Source organism: Peromyscus eremicus, chromosome 6 (genome assembly GCF_949786415.1).
Source record: "Peromyscus eremicus chromosome 6, PerEre_H2_v1, whole genome shotgun sequence".
Lineage (NCBI taxonomy): Eukaryota > Metazoa > Chordata > Mammalia > Rodentia > Cricetidae > Peromyscus > Peromyscus eremicus.
In genome coordinates this window covers 71,969,181-71,980,811 of record NC_081421.1, presented here as the reverse complement: position 1 = coordinate 71,980,811, position 11,631 = coordinate 71,969,181, and the positions used below count along the sequence as shown (strand labels likewise).

General features: G+C 43.2%; 1 protein-coding gene across 2 annotated transcripts; it reads left to right on the top strand.

Annotated features, from left to right (window-relative positions):
• The first annotated feature begins 246 nt into the window (after positions 1–246).
• LOC131912598 (NADPH-dependent 3-keto-steroid reductase HSD3B3-like) lies at positions 247–11,197 on the top strand. Of its 2 annotated transcripts, XM_059264906.1 has the most exons (3): positions 247–391; positions 4,170–4,334; positions 10,386–11,197. In XM_059264906.1, exons 1-3 carry the CDS (start codon positions 247–249, stop codon positions 11,195–11,197), a joined length of 1,122 nt encoding a protein of 373 aa, XP_059120889.1. The 2 variants fall into 2 exon arrangements, with proteins under 2 accessions (XP_059120889.1, XP_059120890.1); XM_059264907.1 differs by lacking the exon at positions 4,170–4,334.
• The last annotated feature ends 434 nt before the right edge of the window (positions 11,198–11,631 follow it).

Here is an 11,631-nt window from a genome sequence, read left to right as displayed (position 1 = left end):
CACATCTGGTGTCTGCTGCAGAACTGATCTTTTGCTTGTTTTTTGAAGAAAACCAAGATATTTTGGAATCGTGGAAGTGATGTTATGAGAGAAATGTTCAAGAACCACCTTGGGGACATCGTTTTCTACTATGTCATTATAGTAAGAACCCCATGACTCTGTACCCATTGCACCTCTCTTTCTATCCCTCCTCAGGGTGACGTTACATCACACCTGAGGCCACTGAGATCTGCTTCCTGTGTGACCATGCCTGTGTGGAGCTGCCTGGTGACAGGAGCAGGAGGATTTCTGGGCCAGAGGATCATCCGCTTGTTGGCTCAGGAGAAAGAGCTGCAGGAGGTCAGGGCCTTGTTCAGGTCCTTCACTCCAAAACACAGGGAGGAATTATCCAGTAAGTGACCTGGAGGATGGTGAACACAGACTGGGCATGGGGAGGGCTTCCTTGTCACCAAGTAAGAAACAGGTGGATCTGTGAAGAGCCTCAGCAGGAGTAATCACAGTTGAGACAGCATAAAAGGCACTGCATAGTTGGAAAAAGTGGATTCTGGATGACCCAGAACTAGAGAACATGGCCATGGGCAGGCCCTGGGCCTTCAGGCCATTCTCCTATTTAGACATTGCAGATCAGTTTTCTCCTTGCTGGAAGCCTTTGTGTCTTAAAGGTTCTGGACATGGCAATATTGTGCAGCACTAGCAAAAACTTATTAAACTAGAGGCCTGAGCAGTGCAAACCTGCCTCATTTGAAAGTTCCCACTCAGATTTGTAGTTTCTTTTTATTTAAGACTGGGAGAGAGTGAAGTTCATAGCAGGAACTGATTATAATGTAGAGGTAAATTGATGAAGAAGTCCTGTGCCTTTCTGAAATTCCTTTGCAGCTTTCTACACCATTCACTAGCAGTCCAACTGTTTCCTTCATTCTGGGTCTTATCTCTCTTTTGTAATTTGGGACCATCGTTATCTTTAGAGAAACAAACAAGCAAACCAAAAAAACAAAAAGAAAAGAAAAACAAAAAACTACCTCTGACTTCTTCTACACACATTTTCCTATTTCATATATGTCCTCACAAATCCTTATAAACATGTCACACTTCCCTTCCATACTCAGTTGTTTCCCTTTGTTACATACAACAAAATGCCAAAATACATAAACCTTAAATTTCCGCCTCATGTTTTACTATTTTAACTTCCTTACAAATAACCTAGACACCTTGTCTCCAAAAAAGCAAACAAAGAAATAAATAACCTAGAGAATCTCAGTAATGATTACTATTGATGTGAGGATGCACCATGAGTAAAAACAACTTGGGGAGGAAAGTGTTTATTTGGCTTGTGCTTCCATATCACTCTTTATCACCCAAAGGAAATCAGGACAGGGACTTAAACAGGGCAGGAACATGGAGACAGAGGCTGAAGCAGGGGCCATGAAAGAGTGGGGTTCACTGGTTTGCTCTCATGGCTTGCTCAGCCTGCTTTCTTATAGAACATAGAGATGGCACCACCCACAATGGGCTGTACCCTCCCACATGAATCACTAATGATGAAAATGCCCTACAGGCTTGCCTACAGCCTCATCATGTGCAGGCATTTTGCTCACTGAATCTCCCTCCTCTCAGTAAGAGGAGAGAATCCTGGTGTCCTATTGCGTCAGAGACATTTTAATGGTGGAAGCTCCTTATTTCTCCACCCCACCCCCCCCATGAGATCCCAAAACAAAGGGAATTTTGTCTTCTGACTCTATAGACAAGGAGACAACACAGATGTTTGAGAAGATGACAGGGTTGCAGCCATCTCAGAGAAGGGTGAGACAGGGGCCAGAAAGCCCTGGGAAACCCACCAGAGGATATGCTGCCCCTCCATCCTAAGCCCTGGGAAACCCACCAGAAGATTATGCTGGGGGCAGCAGGCCCTGGGAAACTCATCAGATGATGTGCTACCCCTAGACCCAGACAATTAACAGCCACATAAAAACAAGTTCCAGACATTTCCTACCATAACCTAAAGGATGTGATAGATTATATATCATAGAGGTCAGAGGGAGCAACTTTCCTGCAGATAAGAGATGGAATGTCTAATGGTCAGAGAAAGTGGGTCTGCAAATGACATAGACGCATGACATAAACTGCTGGAGAATATGGCAATTTCCTTGTAGCTGCAACGCTCCAATCTGTTCAAACCAAGCGTCTTCAACCTGAAGTAGGCACCAATCCTGAGCTTGTGACTCTACAGAGTTGGAATTCTCCTAGACTCCTGACCCTAATCACTATAAAAATCCTATCCTGTAACTGCTTAAGGTCCCTCTCACTCCACTGCTGTGATGGATGGACAAGGGAGGAACCTGGGCTTGAACTTGTGAATTAAAAAGACTCTTTGCTTTTGCATTCAGATTGGTCTCTGGGGGCATCAGACTTTGGGTGCAACAATGTTAACTGACTTCCTCAAGATCCCCCAGCTGAAATAAGACAAAGTAGGGTAGGGGTCCAGGAGGTCTGGTGGTAACCGTGTCCTTTTAAAGGCTGGAGTGTGGTAGCTTCTCTCTGGATCTCCTACTGCAGCTCACACCACAACATCAGCTCTATGATGTAGCAGTGAAGAACAACTGCCAAGTCCATGGTGTCCTGGACAAGGTGAGAGATGTGGCCCTACCACAAAGCACAAAGATGTCACCTCCTGGTATCTCAGGACCCCCCAAAGAACTGATGTGTGAGTCTACTTGGTCCTGTATCTGGGCCCTTCCTGCCCTGTCACAGCAATTCTTCTGACCCTGTCTGTCTAAAGTCAGCTGTTAAGAAGAGTGGAGGAGAAATCACACAGAAAGAGACTCACATCCTGGTACCTGCCTCCTTCCCAGAAGGCTTTTACCCTTCATCCTCTATGTCAAGGCCTTCCTGGAGTTCCCTGACAGGGGAGAGGAGGGCTACAGTAGACACATTCAGGAGGGGTTGTAATCTGTCCCAAGAAGGATTTCTCGAGCCCTGGATTTCTACTTCTGCCTCTATCAAAGTATTCTTTGGCATTCATTGCAAATTTAGTTGACCTGATTGTCTCAAAAGAGTTTATATCAAATGGGTCTTGATCTTAGAGTGCATAGAGAAGTGGGCATAGATTGGATGGAGGCAAGGGGACAATAGAGCCTTCACTGGAAAGATGTCCTTAGACATGTCCCTGGAGCTTTCTGCAATTTCCCCAACCTATACCAAGGACACTAGAATCCTAACTTCATGACATAGCTAGGAAAGGAGATAGCAAACTGATAAAGTCATGTGTAAATTATGAAGCTCGAGCAGGTGTGGGGTATAGATACAGGCTGCATATGCCACACCATCAATTTTGTGAACTAATATGGGTGACATTATGATTGCTACCTAGTTTCGTCCTATAAATTTCAGAGGAATCTGAAGCTATCCATTATCCCTTGATGAAGTATGGTCTCTTGGAGGTGGCCTCATATACAATGTATCTGTCTAATAAGAAATGCTCAGCTAAATCCATCATAGGAGCCCGTTCTGAGTTCTCTCACTGGGGCTCCAGTTTCCTCTCTGTAACTGAGCTCACTCTTCATTTGTGCTCAGCCCAGACTCAGAAAGTATCAAGACCTGTCAGGGGCAGAGCTCAGTTTTCCATCTTCATGTCTCCCTCTTCTGGGTCCTCCTCACTGGAACTCTGAAGGACACAATCTGATTAACCTGTTACTTGCCCAGGTTACTCTTATGTCTTCATGCCTGTCCATTAGCAACCTGAGAGCACTGTTACAGCTTCCCAGGGCAGGACTCTGCCTCTGTTTCTCCTTCAGTGTGAATCCACAAGTGATTCCCCATTTTCTATCAGTTAAATCCTAGTTGTGCCTTTTTACATTTGACTACCATCCCATCTCTGGTTATTTTAATCACTGTATGAATTCCTATAACTCTGTTTTTATGTGCAAAGCACAAATCACATCTCACTGCTCAGATTCATTTTTTACAAAGGGAGGGGTAGACATGGATGCTTCCTCCTTTCCTACAAATGATACATTCTGATTATTGAGCATTTGTTTTTCCTTCAGTACAAAGGCTTCCTCCCCAGGATCCCCTCACTCTGATGCCCTTAAAGGCCTAGGTCACTGATACTGTATCAGGAAACTTCCATCCTGTGCTGAAAGCTTCCCAGTGACCTGCTTTGTGTTCTTCAGAGCTGCAGACGAAAGCCAAGGTGACCGTGCTGAAGGGAGACCTTCTGGATGCCCAGTGCCTGAGGAGAGCCTGCCAGGGTGTCTCTGCTGTCATCCACACCGCTGCCTCCCTTGACATCTTGGGTGCCATTCCCAGACAGACCATCCTGGATACCAACCTGAAAGGTAAAGTGTCTCAGGAGGATATGGAGAGAGTGGGAAAATTAGAATGGTCAAATAGCATGAGGACAAGAAAGGAAGTGCCAGCCACGGAACACCTGCTGTGCTCTGGGTCTGTCAGATGCCTCTGCTTGCCAGCCCAGCTAGCAGAACTCAGGGCTGTTGTCCTTGATGTTTAGAAGAAGAGATTGGGCTGAGAGAGGAGGGAACAGATGCCCCACAGGTAGTCACAAGGAGAGAAAAGACATAAAGCCACACCCAGGACTCTTCAACAGCCAGGAAGTTCTCCTGCTCCTCCATGCCAAAGTGAGTGGACTCCATCTCCAAATGCCTGATGTCCATCCACCCACTGCCGTGAATACCCACAAAGGGTTCCTAATGAGATCTGAGTTTGCTTCACCCAGCAGGACCTGCATTACAGAATTGCTTGACCACGTGCATGGTTACCAGGTGATTGAAAAGGGTCTGCACTTGGCTGAGCTAGAGGGAGGTCTTTTGCTCCACCCCTTGGGTTTCCTCTACCTAGCCTTTTTTAGAAGGGACAGGAGGAGGTAGTATATAATGATACAATCCCTCCTGAGGCTATCCTTTGTTTCTGTTTCCATCCCCTCTATCCTTCTATCTAGTATCTTTTATCCCTCACTCCTCAAGAGTAATCTGTCATAAAATATAGGAGCCAGTCTCCCAGCTGGGCTCCCACAAATGGTGCCAGGACGGGAATAGGAGACTTGGCAAAAGGAGAGCGGAGGTGTCTCAGGTGTAAGGGGGCATGCCCGATAAGGAATTAAAAATAAAGGTGACGGTATTTTATTCTAAAGAGTGAAAATTAAGTGGCTTAATGCTGAAGTTAAAAGTGAGTGAGGCTGCAGTTTATATTTCTCTCTATCTAGATTACTTTCTTTTTCTCTCTCTCTTAATTTCCATCTATAAAAAATAAGGAAAAATATAACGTAAAATGTAGGAATATTGTGTAGAAAAAAACTTAGGACAAGATAAGCAACAAGATAGAGGAACTATGTCCTGATTTTTCCAACTATGGGACTATGAATGCAAACTCCTGGGGAAGAAATCAGAGATTTTCCTCTGATTTCTGATCCCCAAAGATCAGAAAAATGGGCAGACAAAGATTCCTGTGGAAGATTTGGCTTGTGAACAGTTTAGATTTAAGTCCTGAATGGCAGAGGAAAGAATTTTCCCTGAGGCAGATTAAGATGAAGTAAAACTCTTCACTCCACTGACACTGTTATTATATGATAACATCATACCACCAGAATTAGTTTCCTTAGCCATGAAGCGAAGTTTAGGGAACAGAATTCTTGGGGAAAATTTAGTAATCTTTCTCTCAAAGACTGAATGCTTTCTTGGGAAAAACTTAGTAATCTCTCTCTGAAATACTGGAAGCTCTTTGGCTCTTCTCAGATTTTTTTTCTCTCTTTCTAAAATGGCAAAAATTAAATCGCCTGGAAATAACATCTATCAGTATGGGAAAATCACCTGTAAGTGATCTAGAAAAAACAAACAACCACTTGGAACAGGGCAAATCCTCTCTGCTAGTCCTATCTCCTCTTCCAGCCAATATTAGAAAAACAGCAGATACTTTAGACCCTCCCCAAAATCCCCAGTGGCTAGAGCCTAGCAGTAGATTCTTGGGAGAGTAGAGACAGAGATCTGAGTGGATCAGCTTCCCCACTGAAGGATGGAGCCCAAGCAAAAGCAGAGCGGGACCCGGGAAAAAGCTGCTGGCATCAAAAAGCAGGGTCTAAGTTCTCAGCAGCTATAAAGGCAGCATGGGAAGAACTAAGGCAAAATTTGCATACAAACAAGGCCAGTGGTAACAGGAGAGTGGCCTGCTTGACTACCAGCCCCAACAGTAGGTGGGGCTATGCAGCACCCAATGCTGTGAAAAGAACATCTCTGAAAAAGCTCTTTCGTTTCTTTCTCTATTGGGGGGAAAATCTTGCTAAAAAGGCTCTATTTTGAAGTACTCTCTTTACTTTTTCACCGATCCAGTAAAACGAGGTGGGGTGTGGGCAAAAGGTTACTGAAATGCCTGTCTGAGTGTGCACCTGTGGACAGGTGTGGACCACTCTGGAGACAATGTTAGGTGAAGGAAGTACACCTGTCAATGCCAGCAGCTCGGGGAGAACAGAAACCTCTTGTGTCAAAAAGTTCTCCTGATCTTGACTTTCAGTATGAACACAAACCATGTAAATGGAAACCGGACTGTGGTAGACCAGAAAGGTAGCATGGGAAATGAAGTTCATTTGTAACAGGATGAAGATATAGAAAATGGCAGCTTGGGAGATGTAGTCTATAAAATGGTTTGTAACAGTGTGACAATATAGAGAAAGGCAGTTTGGGAAATGAAGTCTGTAAAAGAGATACTGGTACTGCACTGCCCAAAACTCTGGTTTTTTTTTTTCAGCTCAAAATGCTATTTTTTTCCACAAGCTTTGTTAGCTTGCCTCTCAAGAACTAGAAACAGGTGAACAGTTGCCTGTCAGGAAGCAATTAAAGTGCTGATACTGTTTGTCAACAAGTCACTTTGAAACCCTTTAGAAAACTAGGGAAAGAGGTCCGTATACTGGGAAATTGCTTTGGGTCTGAAGAAAGAAAAAACTTGTGGGCAAATGAAAAAAATAAGAATCTTGAGTTGTGCTTGAAATGCAAGAGAGAAACATTGGCATCATTGAAACGCTCATGATAATGTTAAAAAGCAGCTTTAAAAAATTAAGAAAAGGTAATTTTACCCTCAGTCAAGCTTACAGCCACTAATGAATTAGGCTCTGACTTCAAACTGTCAGGAAAACTCTCAGAATGATATCAAAGCTGACTCTTAACTCGGAACAGGAAGTAACTGCATACGTCCTGTCTTATTATGTTCTGTTAAGAAATCTCTTCTAATAGAGTTTGATTTTGAATATAAGTTAGATCTGTTAAGAGGTTCTTCTAGATAAGTTTGTAAAATAGTTCTATAGAGTTTCCTTTTGAATTAAGCATGTAAAAATGTAAATATTGAATGTGAAAAGAATAAATATTGAATGTAAAAAGTATAAATATTGAATGTAAAAAGTATAAAATGTTTAATGTAAGAAGTATGAATGTTTAATGTAAAAAGTGTAAATGTTGAAAGTAAGTTTATAAGAAGTTTGTAGTGATTTATAAGAAGTTTGAAGTTCATACTAGAATTATTTTTGTTACTCTTTTGTTACTTTTTTTGTTTGAACACTTTTTATGATAGCTCAAAATATAATTTTATGGTCTCAGTGGCCCCTGGAAAACTTAAGCAAAGGTATCATAATTAGGGGAGCTTTTCTGTCTTCTTCCTAGATGTTTCCACTCCTTCTGTTTTTGTTTAGAAAGGGGTAGGCCTCCCACAATCGAGTTAGTTTGTAAGTGTCTTTATAACTGGCATGGTTTTGTTTACGTGAGTGGATACTAAAAGAGCTTTGAAATGGCTGTTTTTTCCTGGGAATCAAAATAGTCTCTTGAAAATTTTATTGAACATCTGTTAGGAAAGAGTATTGATTTAGAAAAGAGGCTTGGTGCAGCTAAGACTGCTGTAATCACCTTAGACCTATTCCAAAAGGGATATTTCATCTTTTTTATCCTCTACTCCTTTCCTGGGAGGTGGGGCAGCTATGGAGATCACTGTGGATGTTTGCAAGATTTTAGTAGGGACCTGGGCCAGAGTTAAGTTAGGCTCTGTACCCCCTCCTGCCAGGACTGGTAATCAAAGATGGGCCACTTCCTTCTTGATAGCTTCCTGAATCTGTGTATGTAAAATTAATCAAGAACTACCCAAGACAGGCACTTTCTATCTGAGGGACCTGGGAAGCCCATTATTATATAAAGAAAGTGGAGTTGTCGAAGCTCATCAAGGTTGCCTAGTGATTTCTGAGCTTGCTTTACCCAACAGAGCTGCATTAGAGGATTGTTCGACCCCGTGTGTGGTGACCCGGTGACTGGAAAGGGTCTGTACTTGGCTGAGCTAGGAGGAGGTCTTTTGCCTCACCCTTAGTACTCCTATAAATAGCCCCTTAGAAGAGACAGGAGGTGGGGTTGAATTATGATCCAGGCCGACCCAAGGCTATCCTGTGTTTCTTTCGGTTTCCATCCCCTCAATCCTTCTATCTAATATCTCTTATCCCTCTCTCCTCAAGAGTACCCTCAGATGAAATGTGGGAACCCTTCTCCCAGCTGAACTCCCACACACTGCCTCTCTGGACCAATCCCTGACCTTTCCTCAGTAGAGAGCCATCAAAACTGCTCCACAGAGGCTGCCAGAAAGAATGATCCAGCACTTGTTTTCTTAACAGCAATGATTTTCCAATTTTTACAAGGTCATCTCTTCAGATCAGTGTTAGTCCACTCTTGAAGACTGGTCCTAGCCAGGGCACAGAGTCTCTTCTTCATATCTCCATCCTTAAATGGTTAGTGCCTTAGAAAGTAGATTTGCAATATACTTTGACAAAGGACTTTACTATATAACATGATCACTCTGACTCCCCACCAAAAGTCAGTCTTCCTAGTATCACTGTTTTCCAAGGTCCCATGTGGCATGTGTCCTCCATGTGACCTCCACATTTAGTGACATGGGCTGCTTTTCCAAATCAACTAATTATTTGGGGATGGCCATTATCAACTCAAAAGGATCTCTATTACTTCTACCTAGCTACTTCCCTCATACCCTGCCCTGCACATTGGTGGGTAAATACTCAGATCCTCAGTTCTGTGTTAGGCTTAACTAAATGAGAAAAAAAATTAGTTTAATACTAAACTAAACTAAACTTTAATACTATAAAGAGTGTATGTATATTGCATGCCCAGATGGAGTGGTGCCCATCTGTAATCCTAGCACTCAGGAGGCTAAGTCAGGAAAATTATACCTTAGAACCCAGTCTGGACTACATAGGAATAAGACTCCATCCTAAAAATAAGATAAAATAAAATAAAAATACATAATGCCTCTTCATTGTACCTGAGTGGGCATGCTGTAATTCTGAACTACTTCTGAGAATATGGTAACTTGAATTTTTGGATTAATTAACAGCCCTCCTTTAATGAAATGAAATACATAAAAATAAGTAACTCTTTGCTTTTATTTGGGGAAGGAGCCTCTTTGAATTTTTGTTGTTGCCGTTGTTTCAGGGGTCAAACCTGCACAAAAGGCAAAGGCTTAATCACTGAGCAACATCTTCAAAATAATGGGAATTTCTTGATGTCAGTTTCTAGAAAACATAAAGAAATAATTTCCCAGAATAAAAATCTGGGGACGTATTTTTCAGAATAAAAATGCTGGTTTTCATTTAGGTCAGCTTGATTCATAGTGGTCACCTGAAAAGAGGGAACCTCAGCTAAGAAATGGCTCCCATCAGACTGGCCAGGGGTTATATCTGTGGATTATTTTCTGGATCAGTGATGGATATGGGAGGGCCCGGCTCACTGTGGGGTGTGTCACCCCTAGGCAGGTGGTCCTGAGTTATACAGGTAAACAAGCTGAGCACATGGAAAGCAAAGCAGTAAAGAGCATTCCTCCATGGTCTCTGCCTTTGTTCCTGGGTGACTTTCCTCAGGGACAAACTGAGATGGGAACATAGAAGCCATAGAAACTGTTCCCTCCCCACATTCCTTTGGTCATGTGGTTATCATAGCAACAGAAAGCTAACTGGGACAGAGGTTCAGTGGGAGGGAACTTGTCTACCATGTGGAAGAGACTAGGTGTGATCCTAACACTGAAAAGAAGAATAATTATATTCAAACAGAGAGAGAGAGAAAGACAGAGACAGAGAGACAGGGAGAGACAGAGAAAAAGAGAGAGAGTGTGCACTATAAACTCAGAAACCTAGAAATTCTGTTTTTCAGAATCTAAATGTCACCTCTTTTAATTCAGGGGTTATTCTGTGGCTATAGAATGGCAATTTGAGTCAAGATCAGGTAAGAATGTATTTAGATCTGAAGTAGCCCTTCTATTGGGGTTGAAATGGGATGAATCTAACTCCACAGTGGACCCTTCAGCTTCTTTCCTAACAGTAATGGTGAACTTCCCATACTCAGGTACTCAGCACCTATTGGATGCTTGTGTGGAAGCCAGTGTCCCAGTCTTCATCTACAGCAGCTCAGTGTCTGTGGCTGGACCAAACTCCTACAAGGAGATCATCCAGAATGGATGCGAGGAAGACAATCATGAAAGCAGATGGTCTCATCCGTACCCATACAGCAAAAAGATGGCTGAGAAGGCAGTGTTGGCAGCCAATGGGAGCAGCCTGAAAGATGGTGGCACTTTGCATACTTGTGCCTTAAGACTCCCATTCATCTATGGTGACGGGAGCCAATACACTTCACATACAGTGAATGGAGCACTCATGAACAATGGCATACTTGACAATTTTGCCAAATCCTCTGTGATCAACCCAGTGTTTGTGACTAATGCAGCCTGGGCACACATTCTGGCAGCCAAGGGCCTACAAGACCCCAAGAAGTCACCAAATATTCAAGGTCAGTTCTTCTACATCTCAGATGAAACCCCTCACCAAAGCTTTGTTGATTTACATTATGCCCTGAGCAAGGACTGGGGCTTTCACCTTGATTCCAGTTGGAGCCTTCCTCTGCCCATGCTCTACGGTCTTGCCTTCCTGTTGGAAACTGTGAGCTTCCTGCTGCGTCCAATCTACAGTTACCAGCCTCCTTTTAACCGCTACTTGGTCACAATGACAAATAGCGTGTTCACCTTCTCCTACAAGAAAGCTCAGCGAGATCTGGGCTATGAGCCACCTGTCAGCTGGGAAGAAGCCAGGCAGAAAACTTCTCAGTGGATTGGGTCACTAGTGGAGCAGCACAAGGGAAAACTGAACACAAAGACTCAGTGATGTGACCATGGCAGGGACATGGCCCTGAGGATGTCAGATCCTCCATAAGAGTCCAAGATACAACCCAACTCTTACACTTCCCTTTGACACACTGGCCAACTTGTTTTCAGGTCACCAAAGTCTTGCCAGGCATTGACCCAGTCCCAAACTCTTGCCCTGAACACTTGCCCAGAGACACACAGGCTTTGCCTCAGCTGCTGTGAATAAAGGCTCAGTTTCTAGTGGTGAACTGCCCAGAGCCTCCTGTAACTTAGAAATTCATCAGTATTTCCATTTCCCCACTCACAGTCCCAAAGCATTGCTTGTCTGAGAAAATTCCCATTGCTTCATGAAGCTCAAAGAAAGAACAATAAAAAGGTTTCATGTCTAGTCCAGAGAAGGTTGGTTTGGTGAGTGTTGATTCCAGCTTTCCTTTCTATAGCCAGTAGTCAGAA